A 24,902-nucleotide genomic window follows, 5' to 3' on the forward strand; every position below is an offset into this window, starting at 1 on the left:
ACCTAAAAAGTCACGCTGCAGGAGTGAGACAAAAAAGTCTCGGGCATAAGAAAAAATTGTTGCATGTAAAAACAAAGTTGACTCCAATGGATTTCGCAAAGTTTTGCAAATGTTTAACACTACTTTATACCTTTCCCAGATGGTTGCACCTTCAGATAGTTCTTTGTGCTACAAAAGTCTATGCCTTTATCATTAATGAAGCTCCACCAGAATTTTTATGTGTGCAATGAGCAGCAATTAGGTGTCCTTTAGTACAGGATTCCCTTCAGGGGTGCTTCTGCCATGACACCAGTTGAGAAACTCACCTCAGGCAGCAGCTTTTTGTCACCAGGGGTGGCAAAAAATGCTCCTGGTAACTTTAATAGCCCAAATTCTAGTTTTTAAATTGGAATTTCAGCTATTCAAGTGCAGAGAGCAAAACTGCGCTCTCTGCACTAGTGCTGCAGCCCCCCATCAAACTGAAGTTCTTAATGCTAGGCTTGAGGGGGCAGCACCAGAAACTCCACCTCAGGCAGCCAGGGGCAGAGAATTGCCCTTGATTCCATTGATTCTGAAAGCAATGGAATCAGCACTTTGTCTTGGATTTTTAATCTCACAGTAAATACTATGCAGGACCAGAACTAGGGGCAGCCAGTAGAGAAATATGCCTAGGGTGCAGCTGCCAGGTCAAAAAAATGACCAGGAGATGTAAAAAGAGTTCAAGTGATACCAGCATGGTAGGTTGTTGGGGTAAAGTGGTGTGAGCAGTGGCAGCAGCAGGAGAAGGGGCTTGGGCCTTGGGGGAGTGAGCCTTGGGGGGTGGGGGGGGGACAGGCCAAGTAATATTGTCTTTGGTGCTAATATATTTGGCTTTGCTCTGATCCTGACGTGAGCAACGTTGGATCTTGACCCGCCCTTCTCCCAACCTTAACCCCTTTGCCTGTTTTTACTTACCAACCCCAATAAACACACGGACACCAATTCTTGGGATAAAATGGCCGCAGAACATTTATTAATAACAATTAGAGTTTTAATTTAAAACATATCATAAGAACAAATAAGATAGAAAACAACTCATGAACACAATACAAATGTTTGTATAACAAACAACCAACTTTGAATAAACATAAACCATAACATACACCATAACAAGCCAATAACTGCGCAGCGCAACTGGCGCTGCCAGCTGCCCTTCCAGCCCGGAACCCCCTACCCAACAAAACTCACCTCCTAATCCACTTACTTACCCCTGAGGTTCCAGGCATGCCATCCCCAAACAATTAACAAACTCCCTTCCTAACCCAACCATTGTTTTCCCCCAACTGTATCACCCCGCCAACACCACTCGTTGCCTCCATCTCTATAGGGAGGGAGGGTGGGCGTTTTCCTATGCTGCCTAAAATGGATGAGGAGCGGGAACGTTTTCCAGCTATTTATACCCCAAACGAAACAACCAATCAGATAAAAAACTGGGAGTGGCTATGTCTGTCCTACTGCTACTGCATGCCCCTGCTTCCCTACGTTTCCCTACAGGTCATTGGGCTACTTTATATGCTCAATTGCTCAGTGGATGAGTCCTAAGGTGGTTCAGTAGGATTAGTATCTAATCCCTGGTGTCTGGCACTGCTAGGGCTATGGCTAGGGTTCATTTTGAAATAAAAATAAAAATGAATCCCATATACTATACTAAGAGCTTCTGAAATATTTGCATTGTTCTAATAATATACAGTAATTAAGGCTTGTGGCACACAGGTGATGTTGGGTGCATTGCAATCCACTAGAGAACCATGGCATTTGTACATCTGAAATATTAATGCTTCCTCTAGCAAAGGTAGATGAGTGAGTGCTTTGGAGTGGTGGTTACCTGTGTCTGACATAAGAAGAGTGTCTCCCATACTTTGCTATGGAAAGTGCTAACAGCTGATTATGTGTTTTTTAACTGCTGTGATTCTCCTTCACAGTACTGCAGCTGTCACCTAAGAAGCTGTAAAGAGATTAGTGTTTAGCAATAGAAGTACAATAATTCCACTATTATGCAGAAATGTATCCAAATGGTTTCATACTTCTACTGAAGGATCGCAAGTTCCCATAATGAATCAGAAAGTGCTGGGCTCTGCCTGAGAGTCAAAACAAATAGTTTCAATAGAAACTCCTGCCAAAACAACAGAAACAATAGAAATAAAAAAAAAGGTTCCCTGTTGCCAGAAGTGTATTATAATGGATGCATTGTATTTTGTAAAGCAAATTTAAGTGGTGTATTCAGTTAATAGAATTAACTTAAAAAAAAATATTTAACAAAGAGACAATTTGTATCACAAAAAGTGACCAATTAAAACACTGTACAAAATTTTTATATATTTCTGTAAATATTATCCTTTCCCTTTTACCATTTAGTGATGGTCTGTGTGCTCCATCAGAGATCACCTGACAGGAAATAATGCAGTCAGGGCCGCCGTCAGAAATCAAGGGGCCCCTCACAACAAAATTTTCTGGGCCCCCCCAATGGCCCTTCCCCCAGTGACCCCTCCCATCAGTTACCAAGCAGCCTATGCAATAAAATGTCTCTTTAACAAATGGCACACACTACACAGAACACAAATGAGTTTTATATTTGTTAAATCACATTTATTACTATTATTATTAATACAGTACAGGCACTATACAGGCACCCATTAAACACCCATTATACACCTGCATCCTCACTTTTATAAGGTCGCGCCCCGTGCGTACTGACGTCACGTGTACACACGGGGCGCAGCCAATCAAATTACCCGCTGACCACAACCTGCAATGTTCAGGGGTATATTTCCTATTAGCTGTGCACCCACAATGGGGTATTTTTTGCCTGTTTTTGCACATGACAAATTGAGTATTTTTAATAGAAAGCTTATTGCATTAACACCTAATGCCATGTCTTCCATTTTTGGAAAATTTTTCTTTCTTCATTTAAATTGGATCAGATTTTTTTGGTAGGATTGGTATAAAAAGTTATAAAAGGAGTTTAAATAGGTACATCATATTCAACTGGCAAATCATTGACAATCTGTTTAAAAGGCCATTAGTACTGTATTTCTGTAAACATATAATGTGTGTAAACAATAATTGTTTGCTGGACACAAATGGCTCCATTGAGACTGTGAAATAACAGATGTTTCTTTGTCTATCATACTTCTGAAGGAAGGAAAATAAAAATGCTGTGAAGGGAATTGATTTGAACATCTAGAATAATGCACCATCATTAGAACAATAGTTATTCAATTAAAAAGAAATACATTTTCCTTGGTAAATAAATAAAGAAGTTGAGATAATTGAGGCGAAAGCCCTATAGTAGAAAGCCATGCTGAGCAAGAAAGCAAAGAATCTAATGTAGTGCAATTCCTAAGATACAAACAGCTCCTCACTACTGAAACACCAATGGCAGTTAAACTTATTTGGAAAAACTAAAATTATATGGTTATTACCCAAAGGGCAATATAGAATAATGCATGGTTTAATCTACAATAAAATAACCATTATTGCTGTTCCTCTCTTTCTCCTCTTGTAGCTTTATTGCTTGCCTCCCAGCACTGTATATTACATTATATGCTATATGTGCAATGTAAACAACTAATTGCCCAGATTAGTAATGACAGGAAAGAAATTAGCATGCAAGTATGCAGAAACAGGTGAAACAGATAAATAAAAAAGAACATACAAATAAAAGCTGAGGGAAGTAGCACAGTCATAGAGGTACTAAGCAGATGCTTAACTCTAAAAAACATATTTGAAATTATTTGTTTAAAGTTTTTTTCTCTGTACGGAACCCTGACTATATAATATTTACTCCAAACTGTTACCAGATCACCTTTTTATCAGCATAATTACAAAGGTTATATAGTATCATTCCACAGGATCAAATGGCATCAGGCCTAGAATGCTTTCCATTGAGTCCTTTAGATTTATAATGACATCAGCTTCCTGTGAATTCTTTTTCATTCTTTTCATTCCTTTTCGTCAGTCTCTGGAACATGACAACTTCTGCAGAGTGCTGCATTATGTTATATCTCCTGCATATTTAGGAGAAGAAGGAGAGGTAAATAGTAGTTATACAAGCTGGAAAAAAGGAGTTACTCTGCATTGTTATCCTTGTATATATTCACCATATCTAGCAAAAGCCTAGAGCTTTAACATACTGTACCCACGGTGCTGTCTGCCACTAAAATGGGTGTCATGGGAGACTATTGTCTGTCAGATACAGTATATTCAATTATGACTAAACCAAGTTAAAAAAAAAAACTAGACCACTACTAATGAGAAAATTCATGAAACGGATTTCTTGCTGCAACCTTTTTCACAGCTATTTTTTCCATGCAGAAAACATTGGAGTCTAGTGGCGTTTTTCCGCAGTGACTTTTCTGTGTAGAAAAGGTGACTTTTTCACAGCAAAAAAATGTTTGCTGCAAATATTTGCGGTACTTTTGCAAAGTATTATCTAAAGGCAAAATGAGGAAATTCGTCTGCAAAAAATTGCTTATTGCTAGTGACCAGTGCTGCGCTGTATTTGGACTTTTTTCATCAATACAATTAATGAAGGCAATTTCCCTACTGAACCTTTCTTCTGTCTCCAGTACAATGGGCTGCTAAAAATAAAACAGCACACACATCTAAGCTTTTTGATCTTTAAAAAAGTTTCCAACTGAACATTTGAAGGTGACGGTCTGCCCCTACTTATGTAAGCAAGGAACAACCCTTACTAATTACTGAGCAGCACTTGATCTGTTTTTTTGTTTTTCTTTTCTGCATCTAGAAAATGATTGCACATTATTAGACATAACTGCAAAACAAACTGCATTGGCTAAAGAGATTGACATTTTTGGCATCCTTTCCACCCTTGTGGAATACAGTATATATTGAACACAGACTCATGATATTTCAGCTGCAAGCAACTAAGTGAGATATAACTAAATTATGTTTTCCCTCTGAGTATAGTTTGGTAATTTGGTATTTTATGGGTCTTTGTATTGATTGTGCAAAGCTACGGAAACAGTTTCAAGAATCAACAAGTTGATGCTGATTTATAGTGTGTCAGGTTTAATATTCACTACTCCACATTCATGTTCTTGTAGTTTATACGGGGCTAGTTCTATTTTAAGGAAGAACAGAGATCAGCACCTGTTTTCTCTGATCTGTGGGGTTGACAGTTTATTCTCCTGTTCCAATGCAGACACTATTTGCAGTTTTAAAAGGCTGTCTGCTTTAGTGGGAATAACACGTTACCTAACTCTCTAGAGTAACTTGCTTTGCTGAGAGAGAAGTAAGACTACCAAAAACTTTGGGTGTTTATTCTGCAGCTTTGAGGCCCGTCAGTGAGAGCTTCTGTACATTATGGCTGAAAGTGGATATCAAGAGGAGCCCAGAGGAGATTCTGCTGCGGATGAGTTCACTGATATGATCAAGAACAGATCCGGTAATGTCAATATTAGTTTCTTTACTTCAGTGTGGGAACTTAAAAATAATAAATCTGGCTTTATTGTGATATGAACTGTGTAAGATATTTAGCAGCAAAGCTTCCAGTTACAAGTGTCTGCTGTAGTGCAATACTACTTAAGTCATTCTGACATTTCGCTTACTAATGCAGCAACATTTGCAGTAATCATTTAAAGATCTTTTAAAGCCTTTTGGGTTTTATGTGCAGCCCAGAAATCACAGTATTTGTGATTGAAAAATATTTACAATAAAAGTAATAATAAGAAAAATAAACTGCTGATAAAAAAATGTGTTTTATCGGCAGAAAAAATACACGCTGGCTGTATATATAACTATAAAAGGGACTTCCCATGCCTTTGTGTAGTATCCAATTTTCTGACAGCTCTTTATGCCATTTGTGTAATGGGGCAGGTCATTACAGCTGTAAATGGAAGCGACTGCATTGCTTTCCCATAAGATACTGTTTCAGCTGCCATGCCTCACTCAGCTTCATTATGGAAGTAGATCAGCATAGTAATTTATAAACCATTCAATGTTTAGTTTATTTACAAGTTCACTAAGCATGCTATATAAGGCTGAAAAATGTACTATAGCACTTTCATGGCTATCTTAAATTTACTGCTCATACATAGTGAATGCATTCAGATGAACTGTAATAGGGGGAGAAAAATTAACAGCTGTGGGGAAGAGTAAATCTCTTACAAGTACACCGCTCTCATTTTACTCTTGTGAACTTGTGACTTGAATAAAGTTCATGCAATGCATAGCATGGTAAGTGCTAGAAATACGTCCCAAATCTCGTAGGATCACATATACGGTACAGATATACTAAATACATTATAAGCACGCTTCACCAGCCTATTTGACACTCACATGTGTTCAGATGTTTATTCAACAGTGGCTTTCACACTTAGTTGACATAAATCCCAGGGAGTGTGAGGTATTTTAAAACAGAGATTTATAGGTGGAAAGTGCACATGTTCACTGAAAGGCTGTACATATATATGGAGGAGTATAAAAATATAATTCAAATAAAAACTATTTCAGATTGAAAACTGTATCCAGAATGAACAACAACAAAAATTGGCTTAGACACAGGATGTACTGACAATTAATTGGGGGAATGCAAACATATTGGCCAGCATTCAGCCTTTCATAGCCACACCCTGTTTATCAGATCTTGAACAGGGAAACCTACAAGGTTAATGTTAGCAGTGGAACTGAGGAATAGGAAAAGTATGCAGCTACGTGTGCATGATTGAACTATAGCACATAGCAAACATTTGGCCTTAGATTTCTGTTCTAGTAAACTTAAAGGGGTTGTAAATGCAACTATAACTTTTTGCACAAATTAAATCAAATTGAATTTTAAGAAACTTTCCACAATCCTGACACATTTTTAATTATGTCAAGCATATTTACTATTCAATGCTGTATTTTGCTGTTTTTTTGCTATTCTCTGCATGTCCGATTCTTGCTACATGTATCATTGAAACAATGTTACAGTAGTCAGCACCTTCATCTGTGAAACCAATTCCTACAATGTCTTGCACACTCTGTGATTAACGGACCCACAAAGATAGAGATTCACAAAGCATTGTAGGAACTAGCCCTGATGCCCAACATAAGCATTGAGAGTCAGTCACTTACTGTACATGATGTGCCTGGGTAATCAAAATCCTTCAGTAGGCTGGAGTGGAGTACTGTTTACATTAGTAACCCAGGCTTTTGAAGGACTTCACCACACCCAGCCCAGTTCAGGATCTAATGTAGGCATTCATGGAAGGAAATATATAAGCAATGTTTTACATTTTGATTTATGGTGATACGTTGCACATTTCTAGCTTGCACAGTTACTATGTTATGTACTATTAAAAAGCCAAAACTGCAATTTAACTTTAGAATTGTAGTTTGCATTATGTAGGTTTAATATCTTTTATTTTCAGTCAAAAGTTTTACTTCTGTCATTTATGCATCCTTTCATACTATAAATACAGTGTGGCTATGTAACACTGTGCAAGTACTGGATTTTTGTAAATCCACACATGGATTGTTTTTGATTTTTTGGCAGGACTACCTAAGTTACCTGCACCCCTAAAACATGTGACATTCAATTAGAAAATGAAGTGTCTGAACATAGCTTTGTGGCCTAAGAAGCACATTTCTCATCTCATTTCCAGTGGGTAACTTTAGAAGGTGAACTAGGGAATATTTCATTTTAAAATTATTTGCATCCTGAAACCTACCAGATCTCAGGTGGCTAAAATTTTTAGATATATTAGCATTTAAATGTAAATTTTAAAATGTACATTTAAAATGGAAATGTAATTTCACCTTATAGACCATTGCTCGGATGGGTTAGCAATCTGGACTCCCACCTGGGCAGGATTTGGGATATGACCAGGACAGTAATTGTAATATTAACCTTAAAAAAGAAAGTTGAAATCCTTATGGTGCATTTGTTGGCAGGAAAAGGTCCAGCATTGTAAAAAGGTCATGAAAAGGAAATACCCAAATGTGTCATGCCCTTGTTCCATGGGATTTATCTGGTATATAGCGTAGCATTGTACTTGTACAAAAAGTGTTAATGTGAGTTTGTTTGGTGTGTGATAAGGACTTGGCAGTGACATATTTCATTTTTATCCGTGACCAGGTATTTGCACTGCAGCTGAGTTCACAGTTGCATGCACTCTTCTATGTTTGTTCTGCATGCAAAATAAAATACAGGTGCATAACTGGTGTGTGAAGAAAATATGGTGCTACTGCCTCAACGGCTAGGTGCTATTGCTAAGTACTTCTCATGCTCACACAAAGCTGATGTACATGTATAGGCAGTATGCCACAATTTAAAGAACTTATACTGCATAAGAGGGCTCCATTTTACTCCTGAAATTTGTACAGAATGGCTGGGATAATTAGCAGGTCTAGAAAAACATACACAACTGTTGAGGTGGTTGGTTAATGCCTTACTCAAACTATATTTAAGGTTTTGCTACACTAGTACCCGATCCTGGTGAGGTTAACAAAATGGTATTATGACATATTTGCTATGTAACACCACTGGGACAATATCCCATATGTTGTGGGATTGTCCATTTGCAAAAAAAGCTATAGTACTATAACATGCTTGATAATATTTGGGAATTAAACAGAGAAATAAACTGTATATAGCACTACTAAACAAACCTTCAGACACTGTTAGGAGATTTAAATGTAGGTTCCTTTTTTCATGTTTCCATAAAGACACCTATGGGGGACTATAATAAAAGGGATTCACAGCAAAATGAGTGCAATGGAAATATTTTCCATTGTGCAAACAATGTTTCCCTTGTGCAAATTTAGTACAGCTTTTATGAATCCATGAAAGATCTCAGTGACCGATCCAACAATAGAAAATAGATTGCACATGTAATAGTCTGTACAGTTCTGTTTTCCTGTTTATGACTTTCATTACAATGGTCATTTTTTGGCTAAAAATCCTTTATTCTGATACAACATTATACATATCAATGCTGTGACTGTTAAGGTACCAGAAAGCAATCAAAATACTGAGACTGAAACTATGTGCTTCTCTTCTCCCTATTTCTGGAGCTTTCCTTATACCTTATAAAGATAGAAATAATGAGTTGCAATAGCAATTAAAAAGGAATTGTGCAAAACTGTATGTAATTATTGTTCCTATACTTTAGACAGCATTATAATTTGAAGTTAGTAAATAACAATTTAATCCATTTTTATGGATTTACTATAATTTCCATGATTTATGTGACATACTGATTTGTGGTCCTGGCCTACTGACCTCAAATTGATCTACAAACGTGTTGCAAAAAGATTGTTTGGGTTTTTTATTAGCTGCTCTAAATTTCGTGTGGTATTTTATGTTTAAGTGATGGGTTCTATGACATAATTTATAATGGTCTTTATAACCTAATTTTTGAAAATAGAAAAATAAAAAATGTTATTTTAAGCTATAACCATTGCCTATATTATGGTGTAATTTATTATATCTGCAGCAACTGAAAATCAAATAATGATTTAGTATTAACAGTCCAAATGAGACTGTTAGGCCTATGGCACACATAAAGTCTTATTTACAAACACAGGTGTTCTATTTCACCTGTAAAATAAACCAATAGCAACCAACTAGCAATTGAATAAACTTTATGAAGATTGCTCTTCATGTCTTTATTTCTGTTTTGCTGTTCAAACTACTGTACAACTGACTGTATACCTGTGGTCAAATGGGGAAATGAATGCAATGTGGTCTTCCATTTGGAAGAATATAATGTACAGTACAACCGATGGCAGATTTCTGGGCAGCATTGGAATGGATCAATTTAACATCCATATTAGTAATTGAGTGCTAAAATCTCCACTCCCCAGGTGTTTTGTTGCTGCAGCTTTATGGATAATTATACAAAACATCAGGAATTGTCTTGGATTGCTTCCCTTAATGGTCTTGGTAATTACCCATGAGAAAGCTTGAGTGCAATTAAAGTTTAGCATACCGAGAGACAAAGTGCAACATTTCCCAGGCAACCATCCCTGTGTGCCAAAAAGCCTCAGTTGAAAGAGTGCAAAAACAACTGCACATTTAACTTCTTAATATATTTAACTGTTTTTTCTTAAATGGTATGATAATTTTCATAATCAGTAGAACTGTCATATCAAGGCTTATATTATATGTATGTTTTGTTGTATTAACTGTTCATGATAATAGATGTAGCTACCACATGCAGGGATTACCACTGAAAAAAACAAGAGTTCCAGGGGAAGGACAAATGAATTATTATTTCCATAATGGTCCCTATAGGGAGTTGGGACCATATGGAAATGTTTTGTATAATATGTTCCCTGTAAATGTACACAGGGGTATTCATTTCGCTTCAAATTCATTACACATTTGGGTGTTCCTAATTGGTTTGGCATTTGTCTATGTAGGTATATAATTTGGAATGATCCTATGCAGAGTGATTAGCTGTGTCTTGGTTAAATGCCAATGTAATGTACTAATTGCTAATCATTTTTTGGTTTATTGAATGCCTACTTTTTCCCATAATGACTGTATACCAGGGCAAACATCAATGCAAAGAGGAAGGGTTCTTGACTAGTCTAGTAGTATAAATTTATAAAGACATGTAATGGAATGTAGAGGAGGCCTTAATTGCATGTGTAGTTTCAATTATTTAATTCTATATGCCGGAATTTTTACATAATTGCATCTATATATATATATATAAAGTTCCCAATTACGGAAAGGCCATCTCCTATAGACTCCATTATAACCACATTATATTTAATTTTTAAAAATGATTTTCTTTTTCTCGGTAATAATATAACAGTACCTTGTACTTGATCCCAACTAAGATATAATTACCCCTTATTGGTGGCAAAACAAGCCTATAGTGTTATTTAATGTTTAAATGATTTTTAGCAGACTTAAGTTATGGAGATCCAAATTATGGAAGGATCCCTTATCTGGAAAACCCCAGGTCCTGAGCATTCTGGATAACAGGTCCCATACCTGTATATATATATATATATATATATATATATATATTTATAAATGTAATATGTTTAAATTCACTAGACAGCTTTTGGCTCTTTTCTTTGTCAGAACAGATTAGCATATTCTCTCAGTAGTTTTTGAAGAGGCTTCCAGGGATATTTCATCAAAGCTACAAGTGTCTGAGTGAATAAAGTGGGTTTTGTGAAGTTACAATTTAAAGTCAATGTTGCAGTCCAAAATCAATATTTGGCCTGGATCAGATTCTTTTGTTTTGATGTTAATTCACCCAAAGTTAATCACAGGATCTGTGAAGTCATTAGAGGACAATGGGAAAATGAACAATACTCCTTAGTGCTGCAAACAAACTATCATCAAACTAATTGATCCTGGTCCAAAAAAAAAGGTACACATTAGGTTTCAAACTAACTTCTGGTGCATAGATCAGAGTTTCAACAACACACGGAAGCACATCATTATGGATATAAAAAAATATTCTACATGGAAAACAGGTTACAATCCCTATTGCAGCAGTTAAAGGGCACATTTAAGAGTGCCCCTCCAGTCATACATTGCCTTTTCTCTAGCTGGAGTAGTTTTCTGTGCTCAGCCCCGGATTTCTAATGGGGGCGCCCCGAGGCCACCCCCATTCTGTGCCCCCCAAGCCCCCCCCACGCATGCGCGAACACGTGGAAATGTTAATTTATGTATTCATATATTTACGAGGAATATTCCTGTACATATTAATGTACAGGGTAAGTTACTTCCCTTGTATTTTACTGTACATTTATGGGGCAACAAGTAGAATACTATATATCCCCTATTTATAAAGATTGTTGCTCTTATTACAGAAGGGCACATTTTGTGTGATCAGTTTGTAAAAGTAGACAATCTAATTCAAAATATTTTAAAAGATGCAGAAAGCCAAATAGCAGATATCAGCAAAAATAAACTGAGAAATCTTGGTGAACTTCACTGTACTTATACTGTATAACAGGGGTCCCCAACCACCGGGCCGGGAACCAGTGCTGGGTCGTGGGCTGTGCTGAACTGGGCCACCTCTGGTCCTACATACCTGATATCTCAATTCTCCAATGTGTTCCACAGCCATGACAACAGCAATGTGAAGCCCTGGAAGCTTTCTACTGATTGCGACAAGGGCCAAAGTACTGTACTTAAAGTTCCATACTAAGCATCAGAGGATGTCAACCCTTAGGTGGGAGTAAGAAAAGCAAGGGTGCTGGGCGCATCTAGTTGAAGGGAAACAAGCTCAGGTCCCCCACTGAGTTTGCATTATGATGAGCTGTATTATATTTTATAATATAATAATAATAATAAAATAAAGTGCAATAATAATTACATTTACATCATATATGTAATAATTCAATTATATACTATGCATTGGCTGTGCCAACCCCACAACCCCGGTCCTTGGAAAAATTGCCTTGCTTGAAACTGGTCCATGGTGCAAAAAAGGTTGAGGACCACTTCTGTATAAAATGCATTTTGTATTATTGCACCATTTATATGTTAAAGTTCCCCAAGTCTCTTAGGTAGGACTATCACAATCTTCTGCTATATAATTGTTAAGGCTGTATGGTGTGGTTGGGGTTAAGGGTCTGTGTGTGTGTTGTGGCCAATTATCATCCAGCATAGGTTTTTAAGTCCAGTCCAGTGTTCCCTCCTTGTCAGTTTAGTTTGGCTCCTGGAGTGTTCATGTGTGGAGTGTAAACCTACCTTCAGATAGTTAGAAAAACTTGTGTATGATTCCTTCCACAGAATGAGATCACTTGGCCAACAGTCCTATATGTGTATTGCAAGATTGTTTATTAATGTGGACTGTTAGATTTGTGAATGTTGTACAAAGGTGAACAACCCCTTTAACATCGACCAAACTACCTGATTAAATCTGGACATATTTGGTTAGCTTTACTTTGATTCCTATCAATGCTGACAGTATTTCCTATTCATGTGAATAAATATGGGTACATACAGATACCATCTGTAATTGGCCAAAAGACACATTATTTTAAATGTAAACGGTAAACAGACTCTTTAATGCAGTATAAAAATTCCATATGATTTTAGTAAAATCAGTATTTTGTTTCCTTCATATATATGTTCCATACGTATATGTTTATGATATTTGCCTGTTGCACATTACTTAATGTATGGGAAAAGCTGTGCAGTAAAAAAACCACCCCATTACCATACTGATGTAAGGAAGATTTGATAAATGATCCTATTTGGTTAACTAGTTACTGCTCGTTACTGCTGGATTTATTCTAACACAGATTTAATGTGTTATCAAGCTCTCTTCACTTACATGAAATTAAGTTTAACTGAGTAACAGCAGAGTGAAAAAGACTATTTATGCTCTGAATTCCGAATCACTTGCTATTCAAATCATTGAGAATTAACATACAGTCTGGTACATTAGACAGTAATAGGGCTCTAAGTAACTGCAGCGAAGGGAGTCTGCTGCTTCTGTCTGCTTAAATGTGTCAGGAAGACACTAGCTAGCCATACTAAGGCGGCCAGGTTTAGCACAGTGTAAATTTGCCTGCAATTCCATATGCATTCTTAATTTTCTTACTTGGGAAAATGACACCTTCAGAAAGGCACACAAATGATACTATATCCTGTCTTCCAATCCACTGACTATAATAATAGCAACACTTCTGTATGAGCTCTTTTGGTGTCTGGTGACTTCACCACAAAGAGTCAGTTACGAGGAGGGAAGAAGAGGATAAGCATGAACAGCTGCTTCTTCTCCGTAAATTAAGCAATTCAAGAGGGAGGTTTCGGTGAAAGTGCGTTTATGATTCTGATTTCACATATTTTCTGTATTATCCAGCATAATTAATATGTATCTGTTCAGTGTCTTTTTCTAAACACATTAACATAGTTATATGGTATATCCTCTCCATGTAGGTAACAAATATTCTATGTTTCCATCACTCTTGGTATAATATTTGACTGCTAGACCAACCTCTATGCAATGCGCATAACAAGGGAGCAAGGGTGGGGAGTTTCTGTGCTTAGAGTACAGTAGGTCATAAGAGTAGCTCTGACATTACTTCCTGACCCACTTTCCTCTGCCAGCCCACTCATATAACTCAATACTCCACCTAGACCACCCACTGGTTTACTGTCTGTAATATTATGGGCTTATTTATGATTTTTCAAGTTTGTGAATTGGATCATTTTTCCAATTCAAATAAACTTGCATTTTAAAAAAAGTTGGAATGTTTGCTTATTTATTAATACAGAAAACTCATTATTGGAATAAAACAAACTTGAATACCTCAAATTTGTACGTTTACACACAAAAAAATGAAAAAAACAAAAATTACAAATATGGCTTGACTGTGCCTAGGACAACTCCCATTGACTTCTACATAAATTTGCAAGGTGTTAGATGTTTTAATTTCAAGTTTTTGGGGTTTTTTTTGCACTTAATAATATCGGACATTAGAGTTTTTGAACAATAATTTGAATATTGGACATTTAAGCACCCCTTTTCAGCCTGAGCTCAATCAATAGGCGTTTTGCTGGACATACAATTTGCCTATTTTAATTATGAAACATTAATCGTTTTTGTTATTTATGGCATTACACAATTAATATTAAGGGACAGATTTCTCAGCATCCACATTTGACTTTTTAGCACTAGTGATGAGCGAATCTGTCCCATTTCGTTTCGCCATAAAATTCGCGAAACGGCAAGAAAATTTGCAAAACGCATTTGTCGCCCACGGCTACTTTTTTTACATGACCGCGCCCAATTTCACGCGACCAAGCCCCGATTTGAAACGACCATGCCCTTTTTAGACACGACCACGTGACAACCAAAAATCCGCACGTTGAATTTTTTCCGTAGCGTATTTTCACTGAATTCACCAATGGTGAAATGCGGAAATTCGCTGCAAATCCATGCCTTGAGTTTTTGAAACTGGGAGTGATATAAGCAAAATTCAGGCTAATTTTTAATTTGAGTTTTTAAAGTTAATTCATAATTTCACAGACTAATTAAAAATGATTGGCTGAATTGGATCTCTTTGCATTCAGATTTTTTCACATATTAACTTGATCGAGTTTTAAGATTTTTTTAATATACATTTTTTTTAATAAGCACATTAAAGTTTGCTGAGTTCTGATAAATCGCCCTCTCTGTTATCTTACTCAGTAGAGTACATTCACAATGCCGCTGTAATCATCCAGTTTTTTGCACTATGCCTGCTGCATGGGGCACTGTGCAAATAGCTGCTGGCCTCTGTGCTCCAAAATGGCCCTGCAGACTGATTTTTGAACTCAGTGTTGCCTGCTTTTGTCAGAGCTAGATTCTAAAAGGGCAGATCTGTTGAGTGCCATTGAGTCCTATGGAAGGCTTCAAAGCCAGGACTGTTTTCATGACGTTTACAAACTTTTCAGGCCAAAAATTTTGTGACTTTCGGAACGCAATTGCTATACTTTGAATTTATACCATATTGCGTTTCAAGGCCAGAAAAAAAATGCATTTTAGTAAATGTGCCCCTAAGTGTTATTAAAAGCAAAGCAAGAGGCACAAGCTGCGTCAGGGCCCTGTTTATACTGTCTGATCTAAGGCAGACAGTAAGGACAGGGCTGGGGGGCACCTCCTGGCGCTACTCTTTGCATGGAGCACCAAACTTTTGATCTGTGCAAAAAGCAGCACTCCCCTGGACTCCTGCACCCCTTAGTGTTCTTGAACTTGTGCCCAGGGCTTTCTAAATGACCTGTAATAATTGATGTTGAAAAGCTTTGCTTAAACCTAAAATACACAATCCACATAGCAAGCTGAAAGTTTCTAGATTAGTAAGACATAATTCTATGCCTGATATCTAAATGTCATTCTGAGGACCAATTACAAGTTTAAGGACTATTTAATGTGTGTAAAGCATAGGCCTTGTCATTTTTGTTGTTAATTACGGCAGGTTTAGCTTCATTGCCAAAACCTGACATACCTCTTGTTATTGTTACAAAGATTTGTATAATTAACATCCTGTTCACCATCAAAACAGCAGTAGAAGTGCATTCTGTGACAGACAAATATGATCATTCTGTACAGAGAATAATATATTAAGCAGGCTTTAGCTGGAACTCACTTTGCATTTTGTGATTTTCCTCCTCACATACATCTCCCACTGGGGATTTGCCAGTTTGTTTTGATACGTACATATGCGAGGTTCGATAGGACAAAGTGATTAACTTTTCTTTGACTTCAAGCTACTTTTAATTAAGCAGATGTACTGCCTGCATAAATTATTTTCCATTTTAAATAGGCACATGCAGAAAACAATGAAGAGCCTGATAATCTACATCAAGATTCGCTAACCTTAGCTCTTTAACTGTTGTAGAACTATAACCTGCACATCCTCAGCCAGCAGCAGGTTGGGATTCTTAAATGTACATATACAGTGTTACTTTAATATTTGTAATAGTCTCAATTTCTCTTTTTATGAAAAGAGAAAATGTTGCTTGTCCATAGAAAAATCACATACCTGTATTCTATTGCAGGCTTCTGCTACATGTACTTGTTTTAAGGCAATTCTGACATCTTGCTAGGGGCCTACTGTTTTTACTACTGTAACACCCCTGTGTTGGTATAAACAAGGTCAAAAGATGGGCCTTTCATCATGCACCATTGTCAACTTATAGTACATAAGATGTATAACTGCCATGTTTTGGCAGAACTGTATGTAGTTGTAGAGCTTTGTGCATTGTGCGACTTGATGAAATTTGAAAGTGCCTCAGTGTCACATTGCAAATGGATTTTTTGAATGAGTTGCAATGGAGTGGGATCAAAACAAGGCAATTGGACATCTATTCTGTAATTGTATATATAGATTGTCAGTAATAAATAATTCATCAGATACAATATACATCTATACATTAGATTGCAGTGTGTGTGGACTACATGACCCATGCATCATCCAACAATCGTTCACCTAACAAACAAATTAAAATGTGTGAAAAAGCACTGTTGGAATGATAATGGCCGCCACATTTTTTTTTAAATCACAATAGTGCAAACATCAACATATTTGGATTGAACATGAATAAGAAATACAATATATTAATATTACATGTAGGCATCTCTATACAGTTAAAAAACTCTGCCTCCCAAGACTCCTGTCAGTCTGCCCTTCAACAGCACTAAGATGCAATATCTTCTAGTCTCATAGCTCAGAGTATGCCTGATGCAAATCTGGACCCTCTACTGCCCACCTTTTTCCAACCACTCAACATACTCTGGCATAAAAGAAGACTGACAAGGAGCCACTGAACCACCAAATGTACTTTCCTCCTCCAAACCTAACTAGCTAACTAACTAAATAACTAGTGTAGTCATCAACCCTCCAAGGCCACACAAGTGACAAACTAGCAAACTAAACTGGAGGGTAACTACTCTACCCTATAACCTGACTTTATTTCCCCTCCACCCATCACCAATCTTAAGCCCTTCTTATCTTCTTAAACTAGGCTATCATTTCCTAGTGACGCTGAGCCCCTTCTCCAACCCTGCTGCTATGACTATCTCATGACTATCAGTCACAGCCACAAGCCACAAAACTGGCTGTTAGGGCTCTGGCACACGGGGGAGATTAGTCGCCCGCGACAAAACTCCCTGTTCGCGGGCGACTAATCTCCCCGAGTTGCCATGACCCGCCTTCCGCCGGCAAACATGTAAGTCGCCGGCGGGATGGCACACGCGGCGGCGCGATTTCCCTAAATCGCCGGAAAAGACTCGCGAGTCGGGATGGCGGGTCATGGCAACTCGGGGAGATTAGTCGCCCGCGAACAGGGAGTTTTGTCGCGGGCGACTAAGCTCCCCCGTGTGCCAGAGCCCTTAGGGCAGCTTATATGCAAGGTAGTTCTATTCATAACAGATAAAATGCCACCTGTGCAGTTTGGTATTCATTGCAAACAGTGAATGATGAAAGGCCCTGTTTATACACAGTGTAGCACATTTTGCTATTACTTCTATCAACTTAACAATGAAATCCTTATCTGACCTTTGTGTATGTGGTAAGGTCACCAGGTTGCAGCATATCTTTAACTAAGGAGTGGATTGTAATTAGATATATTTCTGCCAGCCATATGGTCTATGAGGTTTGTACAATAAAAACTAATCGGACAATATTATTTTATTTGCCTGTACCCTGACTCCTTTATCATGTTTTATGTGCTAGAGACATAACACTGAAACCCATCCATGAATATAATAGCTATTAATGTGTATCTTGATTGCTTTATGAACTGCATGATAACTGTTACCAGCTTTTGGCCCTGCAGCAAGACATAAAATAAAATAGCTACAGGTCAGTTGTAGTGTCTAAGGATATAAGTCCAGATAATTCATGAATTTCTATGCACATAATTGGAATGAGTGATAAGATTTAATCCTTAAAGAAGATTATAAAGCTTGAAGGAAACAGAAAGATTAATTACTTGCTTCAGAGTTTACAACCGTCTTACAGAATGCATTATATGTTGAACTGCATTATACTTTAAGTATATCATGATTCAAACCAAGGAATCCATCATTGTGAAAAAAGGCCATTTTTAAATAAAGGAACATTTATTATGCTTCTTGCATATATTAGCTGATAAGAATGAAACATCCTTTGCCAAATTAAGGTTTCATGAGAATTTGTCACAGAGCTGTGACTGTCTTAAAATATAGAGGCTAAAAATGATTATGTTATAGCAAATGCTGCATAACTGGTATATGAATTACACCATAAGGCCAAAGTGGTTTCTACAGGCATCTTTTTTTACCATTCTTCAATAGTGTTAAATCACAGAAGGGCCCAAATAAAGGAGTTTATTATTTGCCTAGTTTTCCTGTATAGCCACTGGAGAGTAGTGTGTGAGTGCATGGGTGTAAAACACAATCAGCACTGTATTCAAGGAGGAGGCACAAGTGCTTTCACCCCAAACTGCATCCACAGGCATGTATGGTGGTACAGGTATATTTATATTGTATAATATATGAGAAAATAATCACAATCCTTCCCTACTGTAAATGTTACACTTTTTCTTCTTGAAATACCCTAGGCAGGAAGGTGGAAGAAGACTGGTGGCTAGGTGGAGGTTGGCCTAGAAGGGGAACTTTGTTGTCGCTTTCAAAGTTTGGTCTAGAAGTGAGAACTAGGTTCAGCATGTTTAGTGAGCAGCCTGATGCACTTATAAGGAAAGTAGAAGGATTAGAGTTCTGGGTGTACTAACACAAACATATGCAGAGGTTATCTCATTGGATCCAGATCTAATATAATATAGTAGCCACTAAATTATTTTGTATCTGTTGCAACACATTTACTATAGGCTGTGATTAAACTAAGAATGTTGCATTTTTTAAGTAAGCTGATACCTTGTTAAGATAAGATATCTTCGCTTTAGGTTTTAGGCTTTAGGTTTGTCTGCATGTTTTAGGGTTCATGTGCAACAGATGTTGCTGTACTTGTGCCCTGCTATGTCTCATACTAAACAGTATCCAAGTGTGCCTACAGTATATTTGTTTAAAAAGTTTGCATTGTTTTCTATCAAAATAAATGCATTCTGTAGATCAATATGGTGATTTCAATAAGGGTTTTTTTTTTTCTTGGGTGATAGAAAGGTATGGCAGTTTAATATAGGACTGTAATAAAACAATACCAAAAGTAATTTGTGTTGAATATACAGTATAACATTGACATATGACAAATACTTTAACGCAAATGCATAAAGCATATCCCAGAAATAGCAGATTCCACCCCCAGAAGTGATTCAACCTCATAAACAACCAATAAATAAATAACCAATATATAAACAACCCTATAAAAAATAACCAATATTAGAAGAACTCAGCAACATTTTTTACAAGGGATCTCTAACACAGAATTCTGTCCTAAGTATATTCTAATTATTATTGTGATAGGCATGTTTATTTTCGATTGCTGCATTGCTTTCTCTCCTGGAAAAATGAATATATGTGGTATGCAGACACACAGCATGCTTTCTTTTTATATGAGAAGGTAGTTGAAATGCTTTCTGGACTGGTAGGTTTCATCATCATCACTTAGTTCATTTTCACTCTGGTAAAGCGTGGGAGGCAACAGACACTCATTTGTTTTAGAGGAAGATGAAAGATTCTATTCACAAATTATGCAAAATCTGAACAAAGAAATGTCTAGATCATCTGCTGTTTTCATTGCACGGAGCAGACTGACAGGTGTCTAGGAACATCTTTTAGAACTACAAGAGCCAGACACAGCTGGAGACTTTGCTATAAGTGTTGCCATAATTGGAGGCACTGTTGATAATCCAGCCTGATATTGCGGATCCACTGTACTTGTAACTGTGGCAAAGAGACTGCTCTTTATTCCTATTGTCGTGTCCCCCCGTCAAAATGTTATCTTGTACAGGTGGGTTTATTGACACAGACACTGAAGACCAGGTTATATTTTCACGCTCACAGTTTATGACATGATTGTAGATAGTGAGAAGCCTAAAGTGTCAAAGTTGGGAGATATTGTCAGAGTTTGCAGATTTTATAAATATTTCTGGTTTATAAAACTACAAACTTGACAAGAGTTTTACTGCAACTGTTTTTTGGGGATTTGGACAAATCAGACAACTTTTTTTTGCAGGGTTAACCAGAACCCATAAGACTGACAGTTTAAAGAAACAGTTCAGTGTAAAATCAAACTGGGTAAAAGATATAGACTGCACAGGGGGCCACATGGGACATATCTATTAGGTTCTAAGCACACATGTAAGGTTAAAAAGCAAACTAACTGAACAGTTATGTCCCACATGCCCCCCCCCCCCCCTCAAGTCACTGATTTGCTACGACTGCTAACAGCAGAGAGCTGTAAAGGAGATAGTAGTGTTTTGGCCACTATGTTATACATCAGTTCACTCCAACCTTTATAGATTACATTTTTGCCTAACTGACTATATTGAAAACATTTTTATTTTGCGCAGTCTATCCATTTTACTCAGTTTCAGCTAAGAAAGTCAGTTAGTAGTTTGTAGTATATCTGCTATGTTGCACCAGGCACGAACCGTGAGGGAAAGTTGACATACTAAATATCTTTTTTTAACCTTAAAAATATCAGTTATAACATGCTTCTGACTTTTTAGTAGATGTGCTAAACTGTCCTGTTTAGTGTATAAGCTTAAAGTATAAATCAAAAAGATCATACTGATTTTCATATCTTTTTATTTAGCTAGCACATGGCTCCCAAAAGGCAGAAGAACAAAAGGGTGCTATAGTAAAAAAATATTAATAATAGTTTTTAGATGAAAGAATCCTGCAAAAATTGCTGGTTGATACTGCAGAAGTTTCAAGTAATATCTTGAAATGAAAACATGAATGTACAAAATATATGCATGGAGACTGGAAATGAGTAAAAAGCAAATATGTAAAAATAACTAGTGAGGAGCGAACCTGTCCTGTTTTGCTTCTCCAGAAAATTCCTGAAACTACCAGAAAATCTGTAAAACAGTAAAAATTCACGAAACGTGCAACTGTTTTTATGCAACCATGCCTATTCTGCGACGACGACTTTTTTGAGGCACAACTAATTTTTCCATGCCAAATTTTTGTGGAAGTTTTGCAAAACAATTCACCAATGGCGAAATGTGGAAATTCGCTGAGGATCCATGCCTGGCGGAAAAATTCAATCATCACTAAAAATAACACCCTTGAAAATTTTTGCAAATTATTTTTCTTATGATCATTTCTTAGGAAAATAAGCTAAGGAATAACATGATCAGCAAATTAGTAGCCCTCTTTTGAACTAGAGGAGATTATATTTATCTGATTACGGTCACCCCTCGCACAGTAATGCAAAACATGAGCTCAAGCCTATTCTGATCAGGCTTCCCATGCCATTGAGAGCACTCCAACTACATTCCACATAGCTCAGTATAATATGTGTAACTGCAGAAGCATATTACAGTACATTGACCTCTAAGGGACACAGCAGTAATGTTCCCATAATCATGCAATATCAAGTGGAATATTAGCATTAGCAATTAATTTACGTGATTTATACTGGAAGAAAGGTTGGGGGGTGGATTACATTTTGCTCCTGTTAGTCTTGCTTATATGACACAGTATTTATATTCTGTCATAAATAAAATATCAATTAGAAAAACAGATGTCTACGGCCTTAAGTGTTGTTCTAATTGTGCTTGTAAATGAAAAAATGACTAATGTTTCTGTACTGGCTTTTTCTCTAGTTTGTTTGAAAACCGTACATGTGACCAAGCTTCGGATATTTAGTGGAATTTTATTAATTACATTAAAATTTGTGATGGGTGAAATAATTAGGTAGGCATTTTGCCACAGGCGGATATTTTCGCAAAACGGGCGACAAAATTTGCAACAGAAAAATTTGGCGCACATGAAAGAAATTGTCGTCCGTGTCAAAAAAAATCAGAGCGCACGTAAATAAAATGACGTGCTGCAAAAAAGGGACATGCATCATTTTTTTATGCGTGCGTCAAAAAATTGTCATGCATCAAAAAATTACGCGTGCAACACGTGAGACATTTTTGACATTTCATGAAATTTTCACCATTTTGTAAATCTTTTCAAAGTTTCTCGAATTTTCCAGGAAAACAAAATGGGATAGATTGGCGCAATACTAATTAAAAGGTTTATTAATATTTTCTGTTACTCTATTTGTAAAACTACATATGATGGCAGTAGAGGGATTCTAGTAGCTGAATTTTAAGGATAATGAGATACTTTTCCCATACTATCTTGTCTCGTTAAGGTTCCCAAGATGTTATGAAATAGAGTCTGAATTTTAAAACTCTTTCTTTAGTTATATTGAAGAACATATTTTATTCAGAACCCACTTTTCTTTACAATTAGCTCCAATGCATGGAAATGATATATTTCAATTATTAAGTGGGAAGCTAAATTAAATTGCATTATTCATGAATGGGTAAATTATAATGATGAATAAAACAAGTTAAATGCACAAAGTAGCATATTTTGGTGGTATATAATGACAAAAAATGTAACAAAAAAATTCCAACATTCAGGCTCAAAATGTGTCTAAACTCAATCCCCAAACCTTGAATTTCATAATTAGCATGTGTGATACAATGGTAATAGAATGACATTTGGGTACTGAATGGTTACAAAAAAAGAAAAAGAAATGGAGAAGAGAAAAATATAGCCAATTTTGTTCTCTTCTAATGTCCTAGCTTCACTCTAAAAGTCATTTTTCTGTGTGGTTTTCAATATTCATTTTTACCTACAGGAATATGCATGAAACATTAACTCATGCTCCATACATATAACAGGTAATATAAATACAAGAGGAATTTTATTGGCATTAAGTAGATGTGAATACATTAGACCACTGTTATGCTGATAAAGCTGCCAGTTTTCACTGGTTTGAGGCACTACAGATTCAGATGGGAACTTGTTTAATTTATTTGCTTAGTGTGATGATGTTTTTCCTTTTGTTATGCTGCAGTTTTTCCTGCAAGGCAGTTTGTAATGAAATAACTGAGCCATTGCTAGTGCTTCTAGTTTAGGCAAAGAGTTCTGGAATGAACGGTATTTAAGATCTTCAAGGGAAATTTACAGGCAAAAAAAATAGGTCAATCAGAAGTATAGGTGTGCTTTTGTAAATTTATTGCAGGTTTGAAAAATAAAAAGATATAAGGGTTGATAAATATATATAAAAAATATTAAGTCCAATAAAACGAGCGCTATTTATAGCATGCGTTAAAAATGTTATTGTGTCCAATTTTTTGCGTGTTAACGCACGATTCACTAAAAGGATATTTGCGTTAATTTAGACGCAAAGACTATTTTCGTGCAGTATTTGACGCAATGCGTACTAAATAATGCAGTGCACTACTTGTCCCGAGCGCTAATTAACACACGTGCGCACGCCATATTAGCCATACACACCATTACGTTTGTAAAACTATTTGTAAAACGTTTGTAAAACTATTTTTTTGAAAATCACCATTTCCCTGCAAACTGGAGGCTACATCACTCTAGGGCCAACACAGACTTGAATAAATCACACTGCAAAGTGCTTACTGTGTTGCCAAAAGCTAATGAACTGTACTTTTCTATAATTACCGCCTGCCCCAAGTAGGTTTTAATTTTCGCATAGACTAATGCAATATTTAGCGCGTCTAATTGTTTGTGAATTATGCATTAGTATTATTTCTGCGTGAGAATTAATGCAATGCGGTAAAATTAACACGCTATTGCGCGCTATTTAACGCATGCGATATGCGACTTAACGCATGTGATAATACTTTAGTGAATCGTGCGTTTTTTTCACATCAATTTTAACGCAAAAAAGCATGCGATAAGCGTTATCGCACTTTAGTGAATCAACCCTATGGTCTTTCAAATGATATTTGCAATTTGGTTTAATTGGAAAAAAAAATAATAAAAACATCTTCCTACAAAGGTTGTGCTGCATAGATCCTGCACAGGTCTCTGCTCTATACCCAAGCTAGGGGGATTGTCAACCCCCTGGCTGAGTAATGTCCTGTCTATGTTATTCTGATGTTACCAGAAGAGAAAGGTACGAGCATTGCTACTGTGCCATTCATTTTCATTTCTGTGATCTGATTAGCTAATGCGATTCAGCCAATTGGATCAATGACTTGCAGAAATGGCAAGAGAAGGGGCGTGTGCGGTAGCAAGCGTTGCCTGTCATGCGAGTCCCTTGGCTGGCAGAGCAAAAAGACTTTATACAGGTAGATATTTTATAATCAATCCTTTTTTTAAATTAAAACAAATTGCAGATGTCATTTAAATGACCATATCTCTTTGTTTTTCAAAACTGTAATGAAGATAAACATCCCCTTTAAAATAGCTGTTAATGTCCGAGGTGTTATAAAGAGTGCATCAGTGTGCTAAAAAAAATCTGAAAGACAAAAAAATCAATTG

The 24,902-nt window shown here is 36.7% G+C and overlaps 1 protein-coding gene across 1 annotated transcript in view; it reads left to right on the forward strand.

The window, feature by feature from the left end:
- Positions 1–5,217: 5,217 nt before the first annotated feature.
- The window catches only part of dmd.3 (LOC105946662), a 1,093,908-nt gene continuing 1,074,223 nt past the window's right edge, over positions 5,218–24,902 (forward strand). Inside the window, exon 1 of the mRNA XM_031897001.1 lies at positions 5,218–5,425. Within this exon, the coding sequence (XP_031752861.1) occupies positions 5,344–5,425 (82 nt within the window). The 5' untranslated portion in view covers positions 5,218–5,343. The remainder of the gene's footprint in view (positions 5,426–24,902) is intronic.

Source organism: Xenopus tropicalis, chromosome 2 (assembly GCF_000004195.4).
Source record: "Xenopus tropicalis strain Nigerian chromosome 2, UCB_Xtro_10.0, whole genome shotgun sequence".
Taxonomy (NCBI): Eukaryota; Metazoa; Chordata; class Amphibia; order Anura; family Pipidae; genus Xenopus; species Xenopus tropicalis.